Raw genomic sequence first — 26,399 nt, 5'->3', positions numbered from 1 at the left:
GAGTAAGATATTCTTAATTTTATCCAAACATGATGGCAGATATCTGGCACCTGGAAGAAAGTTATTTTAATCATCTCATGTGGTTGTATTCTAATGCAGTTGATCGTACTGAACTCTTTTATATAACGTCTGGGTTTGGATGGGGCTATTATAACAGAAATTTCATTACATGAGTGTATTGAGTGCAAGTGTGAAACATCTAGATCTGTTACACTGACGTGGTTGCCCAGGGCAGGGGAGACCTAGAAACCTTCCTCTGTGGATATGGGGCTGCAAGAGATTTCAGTGCTCACTAGAGTGATTCCCAAGAGGGTATTACAGAAGAACCTGGTTGTCTGGTACTTTGATTAGATCTCTGCTTTGGCATGACACTGCTACTGCAGCCCTTATGTGGTTCGATAGTCTTGATTATATAGTATATATTTGACCTTTTGCAGGCAGGTAAGTGTCCACATATTGGCAGTTAGAAATTGTGAACCTGTAGTTTTTGCCACACAGAGTTTGAATATATAGAACTTTTTGGTGTGGGTATATTAAGGAGGCATGAGGTCCCATATGCTGATTCTCTGCAGTGTTTCCATGTCACCCATATTGAAATCTCTGTTGTTGCGGAATGAATAGGTAGCTTTCTAGACAGGATTTTAGTAAAATCCAGGGGACTGTGGACTAGTTATAAAGAGCATGAGGACAGTACTGCCATTGTACCTTACTCCGAGTGTGTTAATTCATCACTGTATCCTGTATCCTGTCTGTCTTCAAGGATTTCTATAAAAAGCTGTGTTTCATCTGAGTAACAGAGAGTGCACAAATACTCAGTTATTTCTATCTATATGTGAATAAACTGGAGGATTGCCAGGGCACAGTGTTTAGAAATGCACTTAAGTGAAGCTTAGAATGATGGAAGTTACTGTGCAAAGTAGTTACTGCCGTATCAAGGAAGACTACTGTGGACTAGGATACTAGAACTTAGATTGAGGATGCCTTAAAAAGAAAAGAAACTATCACTTTATAGGGAAATGTTTGAAATGGATCAGTCAGAAAATACGAATGTTCCTTGAAATGTTTGAAGAACATTTAATTAGTGAGTTATATCCTTCAACATGGATTCAGAGATACAATTCTTGTTAGCTGTTGACTTTGGCTGGAAAGTTACCTAGAAGAAAAGTAAATCCGACAGGCACTCTTTATCTCATTGTTATGAAGATGCTCCTGATCACCTTTCTTTTAAATAAAGATTTCATTTATGTAGTCAGGGTGAAAACATCAAAGAAGTTTAGTAAACCCCAAGGAGGGTTTTCAAAGACATTTGAAAATGTCTTTGTTCCAGTGGATTTTAAGAATATCTGGGTACAAGTATGGTGCTGCACAGGACAGGTACCAACTGAATTTACAGTTGTATGGCTATGCTGTAAAAGACCAAATGGTCTAGTTTGGGTTTTTTTGGGTGTTTTTTTTTTTTATAAAAAAAAACCCCGAAAGAAATTGAAGGGGGGGTGGTGTCCAGGGGGAGGAGGAGTAAATCCCATAGTTGTTTTGCAGCAAGGTAATGTATCAGACTAGTTCTGGAAAGCAGCTATTTGGTACTCTCTGCCCATGTTTACTAGACATGAGAATTACTGAGTTCAAATACTTGCCTCAGACCTTCCTCGTATTTGTGTTTTAAAATAAATGATTCTTAGAAATTTAATTTTGGTTATATGTTTGCAAATAACAGAATTTCCTCTCACTTTTCCCAGATAGTCTTCATAAAACTGAGGAGAATCCAAAACCATGCAGAAGTATTAAATAAAACCAAAAAACCCCAAATTGAAAGCCCAGGAAAATGCAACTGTGTATGTGTGTGCTAGTCATGGAAGAAGGATGGGATCTTAGTCTACAACATTGAGTTGTTTGTTTGTTAGAAAAAGTGATTTTATAACATTCCTTCTTGTATAGACCTAAAGTGTAATTTTGTACCAGGTAATTTTTCACAATGCTGTTTTATAATTAAATCTATGTAGAAATGTTGCTAGAAGTATTCTCAACCTTGTGGCTCTAAACCACTTTTAATTAGTAGTAAGGCTTTTTTTTCCCAATGAACTAAAATAATAAAGCCCATGAATGTTTGTTTTTTAAATGTGACCTGTTGCTTTTTTTAATATTTTTATGCAGCTTGTTTTAATCTCTCTCTACCTTTTTCATCTTGATAGCCCAAATGTATTTTTTTTTTTTTTGGTATGTATTCCTAGTGCTATAAAATATGAAAACAATTATAAAAACATTACTACTTTGTTTTTGTATTTTTTACTGTCTCTTTTTCTCCAGGTTGTAAGTCTATTTCCCTCTTTTTAAAATAGCTGGACAAAAAGCAATTACTAGACATACTGATAACAGCAAAAGTGGTGAGAACATTTTGCACCATAGAGGATCTGTTGTAAGACAGCAATTTTCCACTTCATTGAGTCACAACTGTTTTATTTTCTGCAGTAACCTCAAAATACCAAGTAGTGTTTTTAGACAGAATTCATCATAACTTCCATTATTTTTTTTAATTGAGTATAAATGCTTGGTTTAGTTGAGAGAGTACAGTGGTACAGGATCAGTAGCAATTGCTGGAGCAGAGACCTTCCTGAAACGAAAGTTACAGAAGGCAGTAGAATGATTTGTGAGTGCTGCTTTTTATTCAAGCCCTTGGTTTTTCGAACTTTTTGTTTTTGAGAGAATGGATATCCCATATAAAGGAGACAGACATTTCCCTGTAAGAGTCTTCAGAGAACAAAATTTTAAAATGACACAAAAAGCTTTTAATATAAATTATTGCCATGTAGCAACATAGGGCATGCACAAGAAAAGCAGAAAGACAAACAGTCCGTTTGATCAGAGGAGGCATTACCAGAGAAGCATTTAGGAGAAGACTTGGATCAGGAAAGCAAGTTTCAAAAACCCTTGCTGAAGATGAAATTTGTTGACATTAAGGGCATTACAGAAGGAATTGGGAGATATGGAAGGTCACCTAAAGATGGCTAAGGTGAAAACCTGCAATTCAGAATATATTTGCAAAATAAAATAAAAATGATAAGGTAAAAATAGAATAAATAGAAATTTCAGAGAAAAAAGAGAATCAGAAAGTGAAAAATAAAACCAGAAATCAAATAAAGATTCAGTGACTCTGGAAGGCATTGAGAAGGGAGATACTATTAATACCTTCTGTATGCTCTTTACTTCTGTCTGAAAATATAATGGTCATCTGTGCAGCACATAGGATTCTGTACCACCCCTCGCGTTTGACTAAAACAGAAGGTTTTAGATTGCAGTCCTTTCACTAGAAAGCTTTTGATGAAGACATTCTGATCATGTTCTGAGAAGGTATGAAATACAATTGTTTTGAGGACCTATTGTAGATGAAGAAGGAGAGAGAAACATGATATCATGTGTTACGGAACAGCAAATACAAAATAGGGATCAGTTTGAATGTCCTAATTTTTTAATGCTGAAGACAGTAGGTCATCGTAATAGAGTTAAAAATATTTTTATGGAATTTAATGGGATAAGTATTTTCGGGAGACTGTATTGTGGAAAGCAGTCTAGAAATACAGTCTCAGTCTGATAAAGCATTATAATACAGGATGGCAAGCTGTTACGTCCAGAAAAAGAACATAAGACAAGGGCAGGGAGGAGGCTGAGGAGAGAAAGAACTGTAAGACCAAGCGAGACTGAACAAATAATATGAGGAAGACAAGCTGAGGAAGAATCACAGGAGTGGGGGATGGAAAATTGTGGCCCTGCTGAGAATTTGAATGTAAAGAAAATGAGAGAAGTAAAAACAAACTTTAAGGCTAAGAGCATATGGGAAGAAGGGAGGAAGGTATATATAGAATAATACAGGAGTGGACTGTGGGAGGTCTGAATGGAGACTTTGCCAGCTTTCTCCCCAATAGCAACCTCTGTCATACATTCACCAAGAAAGAAATCTGAGGAAGATGGTAACTGTTCAGGTGAGGAGCACAGTATAACTCTTCAACTGACCAGGATGTCTTCTATTTTGAGGAAGGCAGAAAAAGGTAGATTGTGAAGCACTGAGGGTTACTTGAAAAGCAAGAGAAGTATATAATAAAAATCTGGTATGTTAAAGAGTAGAGGAAATTACAGTAATGGGGCTTCAGCTGATAGAAATGAACTTTCTGTGCTGAACTTGCTGGAGAGTCCATAGCAAGGGGAGGAGGGGTTTAAAATGACGGAAACTCCTCTCTTATGAATTAAACAATGAAAATCTTTATTGTATAGGTGTTACTGCAGCTGATAACAGTTTTCTGTCATGAAAGAAAGGGTTTTGCAGGAAATTGGAACAAAGGATCTAGGAGTTGAATGAAGTCTTTTACTGAACTGTGGATGAAAAATAACTGAGGACATATTTTCCATAATATCTAATTTTTTGGGCTGCAGTGTATAAAAGTGATTATGTTGGTGAAAACTTTTCACTTTGATCCTAAGATGTACTGGCAAAACAAAAAAATGAAGGGGAGGAGGAATCGATATAACATCATCAAAGTAACTTTTAAAGAAACAACAGTAAAAAATCCTATAGCAAAGCACATAGCCGGCAATATCTGTTTCTCCAAAAATTTTTAAAAGTTATTAATACATTTAGATCATGAACTTGTATTTTCAGTATGTTCACGATGGATAGAAATTGCATATGAGAAGATACTTGAAAAGCTAGAAGAGTTGTTAAAAGGACAAGATCTAGGAGAAATTCGGAGTACAAAGATTCCTAAATTGAAGGGCTAAATTTATGAATTGTGCACCATAATCTCTCTGCTGTATCAGAACACTTGGTAGCTTTGGAAACACTGTAAATGAGGTTATTTCAGCATCCCATAGGTGTGATCAGTTAGTGTGATGTTAAAAAATTGAGTTTCTTAAATGCAAACTATGTTTATGAGTACTAACTTCAATTCTGCCTATTCCTAAGGGTGAAAGAGTGGTGTAAGCTTTCAAAATATTTCAGAAAAAAATTATTAATAAGGAGAAACTCTGGAATGCTGGAAAGGTAATTATGATTTTGTTACCAGTAACACCTGGTCCTTCTGTAAAATACACAAAAAACAGAGGAAATGAAAAACTGTATTTGAGTTTCAGAAAAAGAACAACTATACCTGGTTTCAGAAAAAGGTCTTTTAATGTTGGGTGCTGAAAATAAATGTTTCGTAAAGCAGAGAATTTGAAGTATACTTTTTTTTTTTCCATGAAATGTTGTTAAATGAACACCACCTAGAAAGTAATGAAAAAAATGTGTTGTATTTCATGCTGTTAATTAGAGTAAAGCACAAGTGACCCCTGGTTTAGAAAAGAGGATACATTTATCCAGATGTTTCTTAAAAGGTATTAAATCTTAAGAGTTACAGTTTCGGGTTTTGTGCATTCTGGGTGTGTCTAAAATTCTGTCCCTCTGTCGACTAAACCACAGGGAATTCTTGGGTAGTGCTATGGCAGAGAAAGAAGCAGGTGCTGGGTTTTACTATTGTTAATGCAGACAAATAATGCAGCATGTCCAATTTTGTGTACAGTAAAACAAGGTGCTAATAATTAAGTCTATTATTAGACGATTTATCTAATGAAATTATGACAGGATGGCATACACCCTCTTCTTGAAAGGAATCAAGAGTAGGTGTAAAATCTTAAAAAGAATGAGACTGAACAGTTTAGCTAATAAATTTTGACGTTGCCTTTGACCTCCAGATAAATTTGATAAATTGCCTCTTTTTTCATGTCTCTTTTTATTAACTGTCATCATATAAAATAAAGGAATTCTCCTCTGCGTTTATAAGCCATGTACCTGCTTGGGTCGCAAGAAGGATTAGGTATTTTTAGGGAGCATGTATGTTGCTATTTGATTAGAAATATTTTGCATTTGCACTAAATTAGAAAAATGTTTTTATTTCAATGTCTTCAGTTTTAATTTTTTTTCAGTGTATATTCATTCATTAAGCCACTCATCCCTTTCAATCAATGGATTTATAAGAACTCAAAACTCTGGCAAATCTGTAATACACTCAGAATATTAATGGAAAAAGAGGAAAGAATGTGCTTTGGGGAGAAACTCTGCTTGGGTCAGGAGAAGACAAGACAACATCAGAGGAAACACCTCCCCCCTCGCCCTGGGCATGGAATCTGTTTCCAAACAATATTCATAACATTTTTTAATAGTGATGTTTCACTGTGGAAATTCAGAAGAAACACTCTTCTTGTCCCCCTGTATGTATGGTCTCTGTTTAGAAATCCAAATATTCTGGGTGGAAATAACATAAGTATCATCAGGATTGATGGAAATGCCTCTTCAGGAAAGCTTTTAATGCATGTTGAATTCTCCTATTGCAGAAGTTTCCTTTGTGCAGAATAAAAACCTGTCATCCTTCATCTACTAGTACTTAGAATAATAGCATGCTTCCTTTCTTCAGTCCTTGTGATGAGAATGCAGGATGCTAAAATATGAGACATGCTGAAGTGTGACAATGGAGAATCTCATCAATTCGGATTGTTCGAAGAGAGGCATACTTAGTTGAGTAGAACAGTTCTGACTTAAACAGAGGACGCAGCTTCAGTGTGCAAGAATATTATTTGAATGTTGATGATATTGAATGGCCAAATGTTTCTTTTTCTAAGTATAAACAACTGTATTGACAATGGACATGATGCTTGTTTTTTCATAAGTATTCTGTTGTTTGCAAGATACAGTTACTTTTATGCTCCACATGATTGATCTTCTGTTGCATGGAAAAGGTTAAAACAATGCACACCACCCTTGCGTTTTGTAGATTCCTGTTTGATCATAAGCTGTAAGGAGATGCTGTCTCATGAATGAGTAGCATTGCTTTTCTTCAGAAATGAAGCTTTCGCATTTTAAGGTTTATTCTTTAAAAGATTAAATATTTGCTTAGTTTTGGAAAGAAAGAATTGTTTTATTCTCCATATATATGTTTTTTTGGTTTTTTTGGTTTTTTTTTTTTTTGGTTTTTTTTTTTTTTGGTTTTTTTTTTTGTTTGTTTTTGGGTTTTTGTTTTTTGTTTTTTTAATTTGCTCTCTCCAGAATTGACATTTGAGTTGTTCCTTTAAAAAACTCTTTAAGTGTGTACCTCATTAAAGCATTCTGCTGCATCGTTTCCTCCTTTTCACAGGGATACAGATGCAGTCTTTTCTGTGTGGTGAGGAAGGGTGGGGTGGGAGTGGTTGAAGTGTGAGTGGTTCTAATACAAATAGATGGAGAAGGTGGCAGGTGGGAGAATGGGGAGACATAGAGCTTGGGTCTCTTTTTTAAAGACCATATAAGTAGGTTGTTTGAAGCTAATAAACTCATGCTCTGAAGAAAAGGCAAATAATTTGAAATGTTTTTAGTGTGTTTGAGCATGAATGTGCTCTGCTTTCTGAAGCACCCTTACAAAGATGAGTATTTAGAGGAGAAATAGAAATCAGTTCTGCTTCTTATGTTTTCTTATGTAAAGGTTTAGCAAGAAGTAATTTCTGATGTCTGCTTGCCTCTTGTGGAGTGTATCAGGTGAGATTGGTGTGAGTGCTTTTTCCCTGAAGGGAAGGCCAGGTGCTGAAAGAAAACTGGAAATTCAAATGCTAAAGCATACTAACAGCAGACAATAAAACCTTGGAGTTTAGATAACTTCAAGCAAATCTACATATATGCTGAGAAAGTCTGTAGCTACCTAGAAAACCTGTAGCTAATCATCTGTTCCTATACAGCTTGCAGGTTTGTGATAATTAGGAAGGGATTTACCAGCATGCAGAAGAAGCTGGAAAAATATTAGCTTGTCACCCTCAGCCACTTTCCTGGGCTGCTATATTCAGATTATTTGGTACTAATTCCTAAGTCACTGTGCAGTGTCATTTTGTAGTAGTTATCCCTCCCAACTTCTGAGGAATAACTCGGAACTCATAAATTCTGTTCTTCATGCTGCATCATTTTTCTCATCTAATTTCTCATCTAAGAATGGTACTGATGAGAGATCCAACATCTCAGATATGGGAGAAGTATCTCTTCTCCCATAGAGAAAGATCTTCCACCATGTTTTCTTCTTTCCCAGCCTAGTCTTTGTTCTGCAAGGCTAAAAAGTTCTTCAGTTAAGTTTTGTCTGGTATTACAAGCCAAAAGAATTGTAGCAGTTGTTCTTGGTTTCCTCATTCATTCTTTCTTTCTGGATTAGATTTTTACTTAGTGTTTTTCTTATTGCAGGCATTATTCTTATTCATCATTTGAATATTCTTTTCAAAGCTGCTTCTTTCTGAATTCTCAGGGTCATCAGAAAAACAGAAATAGAACTGTATTACCAGGCATCATAACTATACTGATGCCGTCTAATGTGTTTTCTAGAAGTATTTGTGTTACTGCTTTTTCCTCTTCCCAAAGAGGATTGAGATCCATTTCATGCATTTACCTGTTGGACTCTTGGGATCAGATGCAGAACAATTCCCAGCTATCTTAATGATATAATCAGAAATTTGTGAACTTTTTCTGAAAAAAAGTAAGCTGAAAAATCTGAACCCAGTCCTCATAAACTGTAGAAGGGGAGGTGGATCAAAAAAGGGAGGCAGAAAGCAGAGATTGTCATGTGCAGTTAGCTTGAACTTAGGAAAGAGGAAGATAAACTGGTTATTATTCCTAATTGTTATTTTCATTATGGCTAGAGGATGAAAACCCACACTGGTAACAGAGAAGTGGGAATCTCTTTAAATCAGAACAGCGCTGCTGCTGCTGCTGCTATGTGTTTTCTGTTCTCTTGTCAACTGCTGCAGGAAATTCATGCGTACTGCATCTTCTAGTTTTCATTTCACTGGTTGTATAGGAAGTTGCATCAGTTTTGCAGAATGCTGCATACTTGCAATGTTTTAATGGTTTCAAAAAGCAACTGGGCAAATTCAGGAAAGAAAAATCCATTAAGAGCAATTAAATATGAAGACATTTTGTCTGGCTTTAGAAACCTCTGAACCGCAAATCACTGGAGGTTGGGAGGGTATTCGTGGGAGGGGAAAGGCTTATAATAATGATAGAAAAGTAAATGAAGTTACTTTTGGTAGTAACTTCAGCAGCAGCGTTTTAAAAGTTAAATTTGTTACTGCTGTACGATCGCCTGCTTCCTCCCTCCAGGATCACCTACTTGGAGTTGTGTTTCCATTTAGTGACGTAGTCTTTACCTTTTGGAGAGGAAGGATAATTTTCTGATTAAATGCAATCATCTACAGCAGGATTACTCTGTGGAGCTATGTAAGAATTTCAGTACACTTTAGCCAGTTCTCTCTCTGTTTGAAATCCATAAAAATATAATAACATAAATGAAATCATCCATCTAGTTCATAATGGAGTATTATAACCCCATCTCATTTCTGTTTCGGATCTCAAAATCTAGGCAAACAGAGCCCTCTATCTGTCTGAAACTTCTAAGAGCTGAAGAAAAGCTCGTCTTGAAGGCAGTTCCACTTCACTCAGACAATATGCCTTTTAGAGGCATGTCAGCATTTTTCTTTCCTAAACTTTCTTCCCTTTACATTAGTGTCAGTCAGATTCCTTGGAACTCTCTCCTTGATCGCAGTGCCTATAACCCTGGCTTTTATAGAAAGAGAACATGTAGATACTCCTTGCTGGAGAATCTTTCTGACCTTGGCTTTGGGTAGTGAGAAAACTGAAGCAAACAGATGAAGAATGTCACTTCTGAGATCAAGACAAACCCAGATGAGTGATGCCACAGAAAGGCAGCTAGTCTTGAACTAAGAATGGATATTAAGTGCTACGTTGGAAAAATAGTCTAAAATAAAAATGGCTCTAAAAGAACAAAACTGATATTTTGATTTCGTGGGGGATTTTGGTTTTTTTTTTTTCAGCTACTGTTCAGTGTTTTTGCTAATTCTGGTATTTTATGTAGATGTGTAACTCCAAATTCATGTGTCATCTTTCCATGTTCCCTGGTAAGTAACCTCTGGAAACTTTGATTTTTATCTTTTCCTGGGATTCTAGTTTTCGTTATATATTCTTAGTCTTACAGCTTGTACATACAAACTTGGAGGTGTTGTGTGTGTCTTGAGATACTTTGGTGATTCAAGTTCAGGGAGCAAGTACCAGGGGTGGGACTTTGCTTTGTTATCTGGCTGGGACACAGTGAATCACTGAGGTATTGGAGCAGTGTCTTGAAGCATTGCTCCATTGCATGATGACTCATCTGTTCTGGCTGTGAAAAGAAGGTGATCGATATTTTTTTTTAACCATTGGGAAGAATGTGATCTGCCATTTCAACAAAGGATTACTTTGTCATGCATGGAACAAAGTTTCCCGTCTCTGTGCTGTGTCAGTCAGTGTGAGGTGAACAGCAGTTCATTGGTCTGGGTTATCAAACCGATATAAATCCAGAAGTGTACCTCTTCTCCCAAGTCACTTTGGTAGATTTTGCTTTTGGAAACGAGAGAATAAAAGGAGAGCGGCCATATGTAAGAAGAATCTGAGACACGGATCTCATAAAGCCAGATTACTCAAAATTCTCAGTACAGGAACTCCCACTTCACTGAAATGGAAGCAAATAAAGTGGGATTTTCTATTTTATTCCTTTCGCCACAGGCATATTGCACAGACAGCAGAGTTCTCTAAGGGATTTGGGGAGGGCTGAAGCAGGTTGTTAGCCTGAGGATTCTCTTTGTTTTACTGAAAAGGTTCTGAATTGTAGGCCTGAAAAGTATTGGAGGCCATCACAGTGAAGGCACTAAAAAGGTTTAAAAATGATTGAGAGGCATAGCTATCATACTGTGAAATTTTAAGAGATATCAAGAAGTAGAATATATCTACCAGTTGATACAGAATCAGATAATTACCATGTTTAACAATTAAATATAGCCTGAACTTCCTACAGCACATTGTAAAGTGGATGCGTTTGTGTTTAGGAAAAGAATTAAATGACAGGAACAAGGAGGCATCAACACTTATGTGGATTAGAAAGGGATTCTGCTGACTTACAGTGCAAGAGTAAGGGGGTATCCACTCACACCAAAGAGCAGCAATTAGAATGTAAAATTAATACATGGAACTCAACTTAGCAAGGTATCTTTAAATAAGAGTTCCCAAGAGTCTTGCAAAAGGATGGCAAATGAACAGAGGAGGAGAAAATCCCCATGCTGTGGCATTGTTTAGTGGGCTCTCCTGTCCTCTCTTCCCTCCTCCTTCAGGCTGTTGGCCACCTGCAAAAGCAACAGAGTTTAGGAATAAACTGCCGCAGAGAAAAAACATTTTAAACCTACCAGCTTTGAGAGGTTTCTTATTACCTTTCCTTGTGATTATCGGGCAATAGTCAGAACTGAGGAGAGACCAGCGGATTTAAATTGTTAAGGTTCCTGATTCAGGACAGTTGTGATGTTTCCATTGGCAATTTTTCAGAGTTAATTTTTCAGAAGTTAAATTGTTGACAGAAGTAGCTAACATCAGGTACAGCAGCAGTGATACAGTCGTAAGAAGGAGGGGGATTAGTGCGGGAAAGAAACCTGAGCTCTGGAGTAGATGAAGAAAGAGCTAAGTAGAGCAATTCAGGATTAACAGAGATGGTGGAGAGTGAGTGTCCTATCATTTGGCTTGTTTGTATTTTTTTCTTTATTTGTTTTGCCTTTAGAAATTGAGGGCTCTTGCACTCACTGGTGTGTATATATTCATAGAGTGGGCTGAAAATTCACTGATGTACAGTTTTCTGTTAAGAAATGATGATTTGATGGGATTGAAATATTCTGTGGGAATGGTTGGTGGGCTGCCCAGCTGCTCTGCTTTGCTCTTGGCTGCTGGCCATCTTCTCTGCTCCCCCAGCTGCCTGTCATGTGGGCTTGCTGCCTTGTCTGTTGTATCCTATTTTAAGTATTTGTACATTTTAACAAATAAAACAGCAAATCACCAATTAGAACACCAATTAGTGTCACTACTTAACCAACTACGGACCTAATTGGAAAATAATTTTCAGTAATGATTGATATCTAACTAGCAACCATTACTCAATGAGCTTGCATTTCAATACTGAATACTGTTAAATCTTTTAAAAGTTACACATTCTTATTTTAATATTTTATGTATTTATAACAACACATAAAATATATACCCCAAAATATTCTATCGAGTAACATTTCCCATCTAAAGATGTTACTGGCTACTGTAAAAATCAAGTAAAAATTGAAGCAACCAGTGAGACTTTTTTCCTAAACCTGATACTCAGAATTTTGTTCCAAATGTGGAATTTTGTTCAGTTTGCAGTTTACAGAACAAACTGTTTTTATGCTAGAGCTAATGAAACCTGGGTAATGACAGGCTGGTGTCTGTTGTCCTTTCACACCTCCTGTCCTTCCTTCTCCCACTTTACTTTACAAGCACACATAAACTGGAATTCCTCTAGTTTTCCTAGTGAAGTGTCCTGAATGACGTCTTGTTTTCTGTGACATCTCTGAGCAGGAAAAGAACATGCTTGATGTAAAACTGTGCTAATGGGTTAAGTGTCTCTCTTCTAAAAGAGGGGAGAGTAATTAAACTCTACCTGCTTTCTGCAAGCAGACCTTGGTTTGAGGGCTCTTTCCTTTATCCAGCAGGTATTTTCAGTGACATTTCTCAAGTTTTCCATCTTTGAGATATTCTCCTTTCTTCAAAGTTCATTTAAAGGCATCTAACTGGTTCAAGAGTTATTCAGCTGGAAAGAACAACATAGCAAGATAACAAGTAGCAACAGCATTCTTCGGCAACTTATTAAAAATTCAACTTATTCATTTCCATTAAGCAGAATTCCAGATTCAGCATCGTTCTAGGTAGCACCCAGCACAATGTGGCTTTAAGATTCAAGGGAACAACCATAGACAGTTTTGCCACTTCATTTTTGTGATTTTCCTTTTTGTTTTTTACTGGTTTGCTTGTGTGTATTTGAATCCCTCTGTAGTCAGTCATGCTTTAGTATATTCTGCTTGTCCACTCCCATTTTATGTGGATGGCCTCAGATAGAACAGCTGTGTAATTAATGATATTAAGGCTTTTTCCAACATAGTAGTGATTCTCCAGCAGTGAGAAACCGACAGGGAAATAATGGGGCTACTTGTAAACTCAGTGGGATGCCTATCCTTGCTGGGAAGGATTAGAAAATGGTGAATCAGGAATGTAAAATTCCATACTAGTAGATCTGTTTCATTAAATGTTTTGAAAATCATGGGCATAAATAGTGATGATCACTTGCCATATAAAAGGAAATAAAACATTTCAATAAACTGTCCAAATGTCATCTTCCAAAAAAGATGTTTCAGTAATATTTAATGTCTCTTCATGTATACACACCATTTCTGTACTTTTGATTGAAAACATTTGTGAAGAGATCTAGTAGTTGTTGTTAGGTCAGTGTGTCTAGGTGGAAAAAGAGAAAGACCAAATCCTGTAATAGGTATGAAATAAAAATGTTAGTCTTCAAAGAAAAACAAGGTTGAGAAGAGCTGCTCTGTATTTGATTTGCTTTTGCCAGTCAACACTGGGGCCCTACCTCAAGGGTATGGAGAAAAAATAAGAGCCTACAGGACAGGATTATGGGTGTCCTGGTTTCAGCAGGGATAGAGTTAATTTTCTTCCTAGTAGATGGATTCTCCTCCTGGGGGAGGGTTCCTGAGGTCTGGAAAAAAGGAAATGTCACTCCTGACTTCAAGAAAGAGGATCCAAGGAAGTACAGGCCAGTCAGGCTCACCTACATCCTTAAAAAAGTAATCGAGTGAATTATCCTGGAAACTATTTCCAGACGTGCTCAGGGCAGTGTCATTGGAAGTAATCAACATGAATTTGTGAAGGGGAAATTATGCTTGATGAACCTGATAGCCATTTGCAACACAATGACTAGCTTGGTGGAAGGGGTGAGAACTGTGGATATTGTTTGTGTTTACTTAAGTAAGGCAAGGCATTACACACAGTTTCCCATAATACAGACAAACTGATGGAGTACAGAGGAGATGGTAAGTGGTCAGTGTGGTAGATTGAAAACTGTCTAACCTGGGCTCAGAGGATTGTGACTGCCATCACAAAGTCCAGCTGGTGGTCAGCCACTAGTGATGTACCCCACTAGCGGTGTACCCCGGGGGTTAATAGTGGGGACAGTGTACTTCAGCATCTTCCATTAATGACCTGCATTATGAGGTAGAGTGCACCTTCAGAAAATTTGCAGAGAATACAAAGCTAGGAAGAGACCACATAGTAGTGCTGATGTTCTGAGGGACCTGGACACCTACAAAAGCCTCATGAAGTTCAACAAAGGCAGTTGCGAGGTCCTGTATCTTTGGAGGAATAATCCAGTGCACCAGCACAGGCTTGAGGCTGCCTGGCTAGAAAGCAGCTTTGCAGAAAAGGCGTTGGGGGTCGTGGTGGGCAAGATGACCATAAGCCATCAGTGTGCTGTTGTAGCAAAGGCAGCTAACAGCAGTCTGGGCTGTGTCAGGCAGAGCCTCATCATCAAACTGAGGGAGGTGATCTTTCCTCTCTGCTGAGCCCAGGTGAGACCTGTGGGGCTGGGTCCACTGCTGGGCTTCCAAGTAGAATATAGGCAGATACTGGAGCAACTCCTGTAAAGGACCATGATGCTGATTAAGGTCTTGGAACATCTGTCATACAAAGAGAGGAGGCTAAGAGAGCTGGGGTTATTCAGCCTGGAGAAGATAAGGCTCAGAGGCATCTTGTCAGGGTGTATACAAATACCTGATGCAGGAAGTAATGAATATACAACTACACGCTTCCTAGTGGTGCCTGCTGAAAGAAGGCAAGGCAGCAGGCACTAATTGAAAACAGGATTCCTTTTAAACACAGGGAAAACTTTTAATTGTGAAGGTGATTGAACAGTGGAGGAGGTTGCCTAGGGAGTTTGTTGGAGCATCTATCCTTGGAGGCAGTCAGAACCCAGCTGGACATCATCCTCAAAAACCTGCTTTAGTTGACCATTCTTTGAGCAGAGTGTTGGACTAGATGATCTCCACAGATACTATATCAGTTTTCGTGTGCAAACCTTAAGCAAATCAGTTTAGTTACAAAGCATCCAGTCTCAAATATGGCTTTCTGTTTGGAGTCAGGAGACTTCTTTTAAAATCATGTATCATATGAAATAAATTAGAAACTTTGTGAGTGTTAATAGTATTTGGGGAATCTTAGGGAGAGTATTAAATTTGCTTAGATAAATAGTCTTTATAAAATGTCTTTCAAGGTGAATTTAATGTTGCGTGCTGCACAACACCTTTGCTCACTTGATTTGTTTCAGCAAAATACTGTTTTCTGTTAAAATGTGTAAATTATTGAAAATATTTGTATCAAGTGGAAAATGAAGATGTTGACATCAAGTGAAATTTTATAAGCTTTAGTGGAAGGCATGTAAGTCATATACCCATAGCAGCAATCCCTGTTTAGACATTGCTTGGCTGTTTGTTCTTACGACACATCTGAGGAAGTACACTAGTTGATTGGGATTCCATTTTGCTAAAGAGTGAAATTTACTTATGGATAAAGGAATACCCAGTTTACAAAACTGCATGTATTCCATCATTAATGAAGATATTTTGAGTTATTTAATGTCACTTTATCAATTCGACTTTAATATTAAAGTGGTCCCTATAAAGCAGTTGCAACACGGCATATTATGCAGAGGGTTTTGAAATTATTAATCTATCTTGAATTAGTTCCTGTATGTGGGTTTTGATAATTCAATAATAGTCTTACCTTGATGTACCCTGTCCTTCTCTGAGTGACAAGAAGCTTTTTTACAGATACTGCTGGGAAGCCATTTCATAGACTGTGGTGGAACCAGGCTCCCTCTTGAGCTTGTTTAAGCAGGTTTTGCCATCTGTGTCTTGGTCCATGAGTGGAAATGGTGGGACAGCAGTGTTTCAGAGAAGTTTAAAGAGTAGTGCTCATTGAGAGGGGAGCTATAGGGATTAGGGAGATGCAGCACTAGTGAGGAGTTGAAAAAGGTATGGACAAATGTACTCTCTTTCCTAAGAAGGAGATGAGCAGGATGGGGAGGAGAGCATGGTAATTTCAAAGATAGGTACCACTAACAAGAAAGAAAACAATGAAGTAAAAATATTTTACATTGTGGATAGTGATTTTTGTTTCTTTGGGCTTTATTTGTTACGTTTTTTTCTACTTCACCTTCTTAAAAACTTTTCTGTGAAAGAAAAAGAAGTATTTTTTATGAATCACAAAAGATGTATTACCCAGTTTTCTTCTTCAAGTCATAGGTGGATTTTGGCAATATTATAGCTGTATTTTAAAGATCCTGTATAAACCTAATAATTTTTCAAGTACTATAAAATTTCGTGAAGACCTTGAAGAAGCCAAAACTAGTGAAATTGATTTGTAATACACCCCTTACAGGGATCTTGGTATTTCTACGGGTGTTGGCAATGTGTAGAACGTCTAGATAGGGAGCTCTCTTTTTCATGTTTCTAGAAATCTAAACAGATTTTATTTAATCCCTCTCGTCTTTCTCCTGAACACTTACAATCTTTGTGACTGGAATTGCTAGAGCTTGTCAGCTCCCAAAGGCATATAGCTGTTTATACACAGGAACCTGAGTGAAATTTTTTATGTGGTGCATACTCTCCAGGGAATTGCTACTATATATTGAGTAGTGTCAGGAGGAAGTATTAGGCACCATGGTGTCAAAACTTAATCTTTTGTTTTTTCAGTAAAGAAATAAACATATTCACACATTTGGACACAAAAAAGTGGTTTTTTGCTTCGAACAGGTGGCTGAGAGACCTTGTGACCACAGGATGAGCTGTAAACTGTAAAACCTTATTTTTCTAGTTAGGTCTCCTGAAGAGCAGTGGCCCTCTGCCTACGTGCCACCTCTTCTGCAGCCTGGTGTGATGTGGGCCAGACTGCAGGTTCTGCTGGAGCTTAGGCAGCTATGGAAGGGGCGTTTGGAGTCCTGTTGGAAGCAACTTTAATGTGTCATCAAAGACTTTTTGATTCCTGGCAGTCGTAAGCAAATGAAAACCAGTCACTGGCCTCATAAGGGTGCTGAACTACCTTTTTTTTTATTTCCACAGTTAATCTTTAGGCTTCCACCAGCTGACTGTACGACTGTTTCTCCTGTTTTGTTTTTTATTTCATAGTATGGTGGGGTACACTCTGATTTCTGTATAAATATTAGAAACTTTTTAATGAAATAAAGGGATTATTTTACCTATGTCTGGCCCTACCCCTTAGAGTCATAAAGAAGAAGTGGTGTATTTGCCTACATGTGTCACTGATTAAGGACCTACCTGCATGGTGAAGGCTGACAGGCAGGCTGTGGTGTTATTCCATGTTTTTATCCATCTTTTACTTACCCATAGAAGTTGATTTCTCTCAAGTCAATGTATAAAGTACTGAGCTTTTTAAAAAAAAAAAAAAAAAGTAGGTTGCCTGTTAAAATCTTTAGGATTTCACTCTTTCTGCTTGAGAAGTCCTTGTAGGTTCAATATGCATTTTGTTGGTAGCAGTGTAGGCTTAAAGAGCTTTTACTTATTTTGCTACATTCCACTCTTTCACTTGTGCTAATGCAGTTGCTGGGGGTTGGGGGGTGGGGGCTACACAGTGAACTTGGCTGGGAAACTGATCCAGTTAAAAATAATCCTTTTTTTTTTTTTCTTTTTAATCTCTATATTAATAACTCAGATCAGTTCTGGCATCCAGTTGGCTGTAGTACTATACAAATGATTGTATCGGCAAAATTGAGAGGCAGTCTTAGGGAAGTTTCTGAATCAGCAATGCTATGAAACTATGGCAGAAACTGTTCCTTTTCATTTTTAAGTTGCAGGGTCCCGACTGGATGCTGTCGTGAGGCTGCTTTGAGTCTTCAGTGTCTTTTTCTGCTCTGATTTTCTAGAAGTGCGTGCCAAAGAGATTTTCCTTTTCAAGCTTAACTTCTTTGTGTATATTCTTATGTTTATAAAAGACAAAACAGGGTTTCAAATGCCTGTGGCAGATACGCATGTTACAGGTGAAAAACATCTGCGCTCAGATGTGGTAGTCGAAGATGGCTATTTGTAAGTCTGAATGTGAGTATGGCCACTTGTTAGACAGGACAGGTGCATTTTTCTGACCCTGTGTTTGTAGACAAAGTGTAACTGTGATGTTCTAGTCTCATGTCTTTCTGCCGGAACCACTGGCTGCATGCTTGAAGATGGAGAAAAAGGCTTTGTTGTCAACTTGGCCTGAAATGGCTAGAGAACAGAGCACATGAAATGTTGGGGATCTGTTTCCATCTGCTGCTTCAGAGAGACTATGAACCAGTTACTTGAGTTAGTGCAGAAGGTCTGTGAGATGGGCAGAGTTTTCCTCATTGGTTAATTTATTTTTTTTTCCCCTTGATTTCTTAAAACAAGACCAAAAAGTCTTCAACATGCTTTTTTGTCTCAGTTACATAAAAAGGTACATACAGATGTATTTTTTGCCTTCTGAATTACCTATCAGTAAAATACTGTAGCTCATACGTGTTGTAAAATACAATTGAAATATTGCTTAGCACTAAATAGTGCATGTAAGTAACATAATACACAAAATAAACTTAGCAATCTTCTCAAATTGCATAAGCCTGTAAAATGTAAAGAGATATTTGAGCCATCTAGTGGTTGGTATGAAGCATTCTAACATTTTTGGTAGTTTGTAGAAAATGTTAATGACATCTGCTTGGAAATAGCATTTCTAATTTTTTTCCATGCTTTTTAATAGCATGGCTGTAGATGAAAAAATGCAGACATTCAGCTTCAAATTTGAGGTACAGTCTGGTTTGGTTTGCAGGGGTTTTTTTTCCGTTTACTGTACATTTTGGTAGAGCAAGAAATCTGATAACATAAAAATTACATTAGAAATTAGTAACCGAAGAATGAGTTTTGTTAGCATGAGATTTTCAGAAATTGTGAGGGTTGTTAAGAAGTTCAAGGAAAGGATTATAAGAAGATAATTTTGTTTTCTACTCCTCACTGTAAAATGTTCGGAGGGGGTAAAAGTGGTCTTATATTCCACTTTACCAGCTATTTATAGCAGGATTCTGAATAGCAGGGATTAAATTACAAAGGTAATCTTACTGAAAAACATGGGATGGATACTTTTTGTGATAAACTTGTCCAAGTAAAATAAACAAAGGCAACTGAAAACAGATACCTTTTTTATTATTATTTTTTTTTTAAGATGGAGTGTGTTCCTGGTAAAGAGAGTCACAGAATCTTGTTAAGAAAAAGGACGTTTTGTAGATAAAAATCTTGTGTGTGATTCTGCTTGGTCCTGGTAATGCATTAAGTTGTTCTAGCCTTTTGTATTGGATGTTGCCAATAGGAACTTGGCTGCACATCGGACTTGATGGTATTCTGCAATCCAGGCAGAAAAGTTAGTTGCTAAAGTAATAAATTTTGTGTGCTTTTCACCTTGAATTATTTGTGGGAAAACACTGCATACATTGAAATACTAATATCTTCCAGTCCTCGTGAAAGTCCCATCGAGGTTCATACACAGATTAAAACATTTTTCTTGTCTTTCTGAAGACAAATCTAATAAACAATGAACGAGCAGTACTAATGGTGTTACCTATGGTTAGAGCTATAGTATTTCAGGACAGATAAATATGATCCCTACTGACATTTCAGAATTTGCATGTTTACATGTGAAGTAAAGTATTACAGGGTCCTAAATCTTGCCCTGTTTTATATTGAGAAGACAGTGGCAGCTTAACAGATGTTCAAGGTCAATCTCAAATGCTTTGTGAGGCCAAATGGGAATGAGAGAAAAATGGGAAAAACAGTCCCAGAACAAGGGACAGAGCAGTAATGGCTGATCTGTATTTTACTGGGCAGGGACAACCTGAAAGTCTCACGTGAACTTGATACATTAATGACATTTGGACGAATCATCTACATCTTTGTCCTGTCGTGCCTTGAAAGTTGGTCATTATTAACCCTTAGGATCAAAATAATAATCTAGATTAATCTTCTGAATATGTAACTCATTTGTACTGTGAACTCTAATAGGTTTCAGAAGAGGAAATTAAATTCTTTGAAGACATTTTAGTTGTCTGGCATATTTTCCTTGAATCTTGCAGTTATTACTATTATTCTAATCTTCACGATGATCTAGTCTTGATTGCAGTTGGTGGATCTCTTGAGGTAACACTGGGCAGTTTTGTTAAGTTCTGTTCTCCAAATGAGCCTGACCTGAACACAATAAAGGTTACTAGGTGTGCGCTGTGTTTTGGAGCTTCCATGTTGCATACATGAAAATCTCATTCTATCTTACTTCTTCATTTAAAATGACGTAAGGCATTATGTATGCTCAGTTTTCAAGCTTGTCTTCTTTCCGAGTCTGTTGCTGCCAGAGCACACTTGGAAAGCAGGAAATGCATGGAGCACAGAATGAGAGATCTTTTATCTTTCAGATGTCCATGTTATGTTTTTGTTCAATTAAACAGGAATGTGATTTTTATGGTAGTAGTAAATTGTCATCTTTTTATTGTTTAGGTACTTCCCCCTTCACTCCCCCCATTAACATCTTCCAGTGCTCTGATTGCCATAGTATCTGGTCATACCACATAATTTTCTTGGAAGCTGTCCATGGCTGAAGCTATGATCCAGCTGTATTCATGAAAGGATCTTTGGCATTTTCCCCTGATTTTAATTTGCATTTGGAAGACACAAATGAGGTATAATGAAATGGTAGTATTGGGTCCTGTTTCTGATGAATGCTGCTCTTTGAATTTGTTCTGGTTACCAGTTATTTTCTAGGAAAAAATTGGTTATATTTGGATTGGGTTTAAGGCGTAACTAGGATTCCTTTCGTGGCATTGCACAGAAATTTGATTTGCTGAACAAGTGAAAGAGGCATTATCTTGAACTACAGTCTTCAACAATGGAAATTCCATGTCTTGTCCATGTGTCAGAGCTTTGTGTTCTTTGGGATGTACTCATTGTCTCTCAAAATGAGAATTATATATAAGAAAAGCCTAAAAATGTGTTACAGGCAGCATGTACGTGTTGTCTCCTTTAAATAATGGAACAGCTCTGCTAAATAGAAAACAACTATGGTGTGGCATAACTTTTACATGGGGAAAAATAAATAAATTGCTTTTTCTAATTCAGGAAATACGTACTAATTATTTGTAGAATTAGATAGTTAAACATGCATTAAACATCCTTAGTGTAATGTCACTTTAGAAGCAAGTCATACTTTTCTGTGGGAAGAAAACGGGTTTCCAGAGGGAGAATGGTTCTTCTACCTCTTCCCCTCCCTGCCCCCCCCCACTCCCACCCACCTCCTCCCCCGCCTCTTTTCGAAGTAGGGAAAATAGAAATTTGATTAATGATGAAGAAATGTGATCGTCTTGGGCTTGAAGCCAATATCTGTATTTTTGGTATTCAGAAAAGTGAAATTTCCTTAAGCATATTTTCAGATTAAAATAATTAATGTTCTACTTTAGACACTGAAATCAGGGTGTGCAGCTTTGTTTACTTGTATATTAGTATAAATTATTATGAGTATGAAATGGTGTTCAGTCATAAAACATTTTTATTATATTAAATTGCCTAAGACCTCTACTCCATCATTTCTTTCCCTGCTGTTGTACAAGTAGAACAAAATACATCAGTTTCTCTGATGTAAAAGTACTTGAATATTACTGTTGTTGCTATTCCTCCAAAAATACTTGGTAAAGAATCACTTTTTTTTTTACTCTTTTTTTTTCTTTTTACTTTTTTTTTTTTTTTTAGTATCTGCCTGTCTTTCCATTCCTTCATTTTGTTTCTTCCTGTTCAAGGTGAAATTTAAACAGAATGTCAAACGATGAGTAAAATAGTGGAAAGTCATTCTTACAGCATATGGTTGTCTTGTCTGGTTTTTAAACACAGTTTCTTTCTTTTACAGAATGCTGCCTTTTTATATGGCCTTGGTTTGGTCTACTTCCATTACAATGCCTTTCAATGGTAAGTTGGAACAAACTAACGGTATCAGTATTGTGTGATGTTTCATTAGTAGGTGAATATTTCAATTTCAGTACAGTGTGAGTGTATGATAGTTTAATTTTTTTATTATAGATGTTTGAAGACATACTGTTCCAGGTCACATATCTGACTTACATATCTGTGGCAACCACAACAGTTGCTTGAAAGCGCTTACCGGAGAAGAATTTTAGCTCCTTATGATATGATTCAGCAAGGGGAATGGAGCAGTATGACTCAACAGGTTTTTGTGAATTGTTATTATTGATAGTCTGTAGCCTGTGTTGAAAGCCTACTTACAAAAAACTTTTCTCTTGGAGAACTGGCAAAGTGGGCTTGTTTTCATTTAGCTTTGCATTCAGCAATTGTTACATAGCTGTATAATGTAAAAGTTTTGGCTATGAGAAGCAGTACACTCAGACTTGAATGAGAATGTTTAAAACTGATGTAAAAACTCAGAGTTGGAAATTCTGGCAGGGCTTTGGGAACTGAAAGGGAGGGGCTGCTGTTGGATATGGAGGGAAGGGTTGATTTTCAGTTTGGGTTTTGGTTTTGCTTTATTGGTGATGACAGAAGAACGATGAATGGAATAGATTCTGTTGCTGGGGTTCTGTTGAAAGGTCCTCAGACTTTCACTGGCATTTATTCTTGCAGAGATAGAGTTAGTGTCATTGGAAGAAAGTTAGAAAAGTGCAGTATTTAGGTCAGTGCTTTTTTACACTCAGCATGGAAAGTGTTAATGTGTGACTTTACTACCTGGTGATTACTGAAAAGTTTATCATCTTACTGGACTAAGCATAACTGCAGTTAAGGAGCCGGTAAGTGACTACCGACTGATGGTTTGATGGTTTGGAACAATAAAGCAGTATTTCTCTCACCTCCTACCCCATCCCCTCCTTATTTCTATGTGTCTGTAAGACAAAAGATTTGTGCTTTCCTTGGGCTATAAATAAGCTTTTATTCTTCAAATGGAGATAAGTTGGTTAAATCATGAGCTCAGAATCAGGACTTTTTTTTTGATCTTGCAAATTGCTTCTTTCTTTATTGATAGTGGTGAAACGAATGCCATGTATTGTACATTGCATTCTAATTAACGAGAAGAACAGAAAAGTTTTCAGAATGCCTGGGCATCCACTATTTTAAGATTGTGATCAATCTTGGTTGAATTTCACTAAGTGTCAGAATGTTCTTGTTCTTATGAAGACTTGGCTTCATCATTTAACGTTCAAGATTATTTTGTGCGCCAGTTCTTCTTACAAGGGGTAGCTTGTTACAACTTGCACTGTGAAAATGGTAGAAAATTGTAAGATAAAATTGAATAAGACAGAGTAGTTAGATTTAGAGTAGTTGATTTTTGAAAGGCCACCTGTTCACCGTTGACTTTTGCCGTCAGCAGTTTGTGCTATTTATTAGCACCTTCCAGTGGATGGAGCAGCAAAGTCAGGTGATTGTGAGGCCTAAGGACTAATAAATTAGAGCTTTGAGTAAATATAGATTTTTCTTCCATGGCTTTAAGTAAGCTTGTTGAGAACAGGAGTATAAATTAATGCCTTAATTTACATTGTCTTAAATGCGTGTAAAGTTTTATGTTCAAGTTGTGTAGAATAATCATATTTGCCATTTCATTCATACAGCAAAGTTTGGTATAGTTTGGTGCTAAGGAAGCTGTATATCATTAGGGTATTGGGTAGAGTTTTGAGAGAAGAAAATCTAACACAGATAAAATATTCCACTTTGTTGTTGTTTGTTTTGGGTTTTTTTTAATCCCTTTGATGCTCTCTGCCCTTTACTGTGTTTTCTTGGGGTCGAGAGGAGTGGGATGTGTGGTTGTGGGTGTTTAGGTGTGACAAAATCATAATAAACTTGGAAGTGATAGCAAGTAATTTACAGTAGATATGTTGTTCTTTGTAGATCTTAACCATCTACAGGACTCTCTTGCAGATTGCAAGGAGAATCCTGCTTCTTTCAGAGTGAAATGCTTGACGTTTTTCAGAGTCAAACTGTCTTATTTCTTGCAGAAGCTATTCCATCTATTTATTTATCCAGAGAGTACACAAATCTGTATGTTTCAAGCAGGTATGGGAGAACTCTAGACCATTTAAGGTAGTTCAAGTTATTGTGTTTCACCCATGAATATATTTTTTTATCCACACCACTTCAGATAGTCATAGATTTTAATGAGAGGCATGTACAAAGTCTTCCTAAAAGGAAAGGAGAAAGGAAGTGCTTGAGCTTTTTTTATGTCTCATATAAAAAGGGATAATAAAAAAGCAAGTGGGAATAAGGTCAGGTTTAAAAGTTTTGTTCTTATTTTTACATCATTTTTTAAGTTTTCCAGCTTTCATAAATTGAAAGCTGGAAATAAAATAGAAGTGTTGGTTTGGCTCCAAGATGCATATGCAATTCACTGTAACGCAATATTTTACACTTCTCTGTATACTAAAGCAGTATTACAGTGTTATCTTAAGTACAAATCTTAGCTGATACATCATTTTATATTGATGATTTTGTCTGACTCTTCATAGAAGTACTGAAAGTTCTCAGTGTATATACAAATGCCGCAATAGTGTGATCAGACCAATGCTATCTCATGCAGTTATTATAGTGAGATATACCATAAAGGATCAACTCCATAAATTGAATGAAGTCTGGTAAAACAGGTCCTACAGATCTTAAATTTTGGCACTCTGTTCTTTTTACACCATTTACCATCAAGTACTAAGAAAGCGGTTGGCTGGTTTTCCCAGTGGTTTCCCTGTTTCTCAAGCACGGTATCGTACCAGCAGAGTAGAGATAGCTGAGATACTCACCTAACTTTAATAAATCTAGAGCCTCCTTAGTTGTCTTTTAGATTGAACACTTAAAGAATTTTATTGGTTTATGAAAGTCATCACTTCATTTCTGTGCAATACTCGCATCCAAGTGTAGTGGCTTAGATGCCAATTCTTTTTTTTTTTTTTTACTTCGGTAAGGATGCTGAGCCTGACTGGTCTATTGTCTGTTCATTTACACTTGAGTACCACCAGATTTGAACTCAAATCTGGAGTTCAAGATCTGCAGTTGTGTCCTGAAACTGGCTCTAACACCATCTTTGGATCCCAGGGTAGAACTGTGGTGCTCCAAGGCCAGCCTGCTGTGTTTTCCATGACTATTACCTTGCAAATTGCTGGACATCCTGTTTGTCTGAAACACCTCGCAGGAGACTGAGATCAGTCACCCTTTTTGTCCCATTTCGCATACCCTGAGGCTCCATAGTCCAGATCCTTAGCAGCTGTAGAAGTTGTGTTCTGTAAACCTCAGTCCTTCAGCATTGACATTTTGCAGGGAGGGGACAGCCCTGAAAAAAGCCAAAGACTAATGCAAGAGACCCTTTTCCTCACCCCTGTCATGGTTAAAGATGCAGACTGCCTGCAGAAAATCTGTTGTATCTAACTGGAACTTTCTGACCCTTTTTCATCCATCCTTGCCAAAACAAAAGCACTGTCATTCATCTGTTCAATATCAAGTGATATCTAGAACAACCATCTCTGTTTCTGGCTCCTTTAAAGTTATCTCATAGCCAGCCCAGTCAGTTTGCGCTGCTGCATTGTGGCTCTTCTGTATGCTAGAATTTCTCCTGTTACCATGAGTTTGACTCCTTGGAAGAGAGACATGGGAGTTCAGCCCAAAAAGCTTTTCTGCCTTCTTGAATTCTGATTCAGAATTGGATCTTGACATCAAGAAGGCAGGTGTAGTCTTTTATTATTCTTATTTAACTCAGGTAAAGACATTTAATAGGCAAGAGGGAGGAAGCATATACAACCCCCATTGGCAGAGTGTACCTTCATCTCCAACATACAAGCACTGAGCAAGCTCTCCACCTCCCATCTCTGCTGCTGCTGAATTCCACAGTGCTCTGAAGGCCAAAATCAGGCAGGAAAAGGCAGCCCTCAGTTGTTATCTGTGGTACTGCATCTCATCTCTTCTGTCACTGTGCAGGCCTTCAGACACCTGAGACTTACTTTTCTCCTAGAAGTCCTTTGAAGGCTTCACTGAGGCAGGAGCGTTCTTTTCCACCTACCTACAAGAAAACACACAACCTTGTCATCACCTGTGAGATGTTCTTAGTGCAAATCACAGACCATTTATTTGAGCTGGAGGAGCTTAGTCTCTTTCTCACTCACTCTGGCTGTCATTCTTCTTCATCTTTTTCAGAAAATAAAGTTTTGCTCTTCCCACAGTCATCCTGAAATCATAAAGGAGATGTTTAAACAGCTTTTAATATACAGTTGTCTACACTGGAATGTAAACTTTTTTTCACTATTCTTGTGTGCCAGCCTTCAGTATTGCATGCCTTAATCATCTACCCAAGAAAGTATTGTTTTGTGGTAGTTGCCATTTGCCTGGGAGAGTGGGAGAGTTCTGTGCTGTTGAGGTCCATTCTTTGCCCT

General features: G+C 37.3%; 1 protein-coding gene across 17 annotated transcripts in view; it reads left to right on the top strand.

The window, feature by feature from the left end:
• Positions 1–26,399, top strand: part of KDM6A (lysine demethylase 6A) — a 156,555-nt gene that overhangs the window by 51,538 nt on the left and 78,618 nt on the right. For all 17 annotated transcript variants that reach the window (XR_003990028.1, XR_003990026.1, XR_003990029.1 and 14 more), the window contains one exon: positions 21,896–21,954. Coding sequence is in view for 7 of the 17 variants with exons in the window: in XM_030476368.1 (XP_030332228.1) it covers positions 21,896–21,954 (59 nt within the window). In the remaining 10 variants the exon portion in view is untranslated. The remainder of the gene's footprint in view (positions 1–21,895; positions 21,955–26,399) is intronic.

The sequence above is a fragment of the Strigops habroptila genome, chromosome 2 (genome assembly GCF_004027225.2).
Source record: "Strigops habroptila isolate Jane chromosome 2, bStrHab1.2.pri, whole genome shotgun sequence".
NCBI lineage: Eukaryota > Metazoa > Chordata > Aves > Psittaciformes > Psittacidae > Strigops > Strigops habroptila.
Note: the sequence above shows the minus strand (reverse complement) of the source record. Positions and strands in the feature narration are given on the sequence as shown.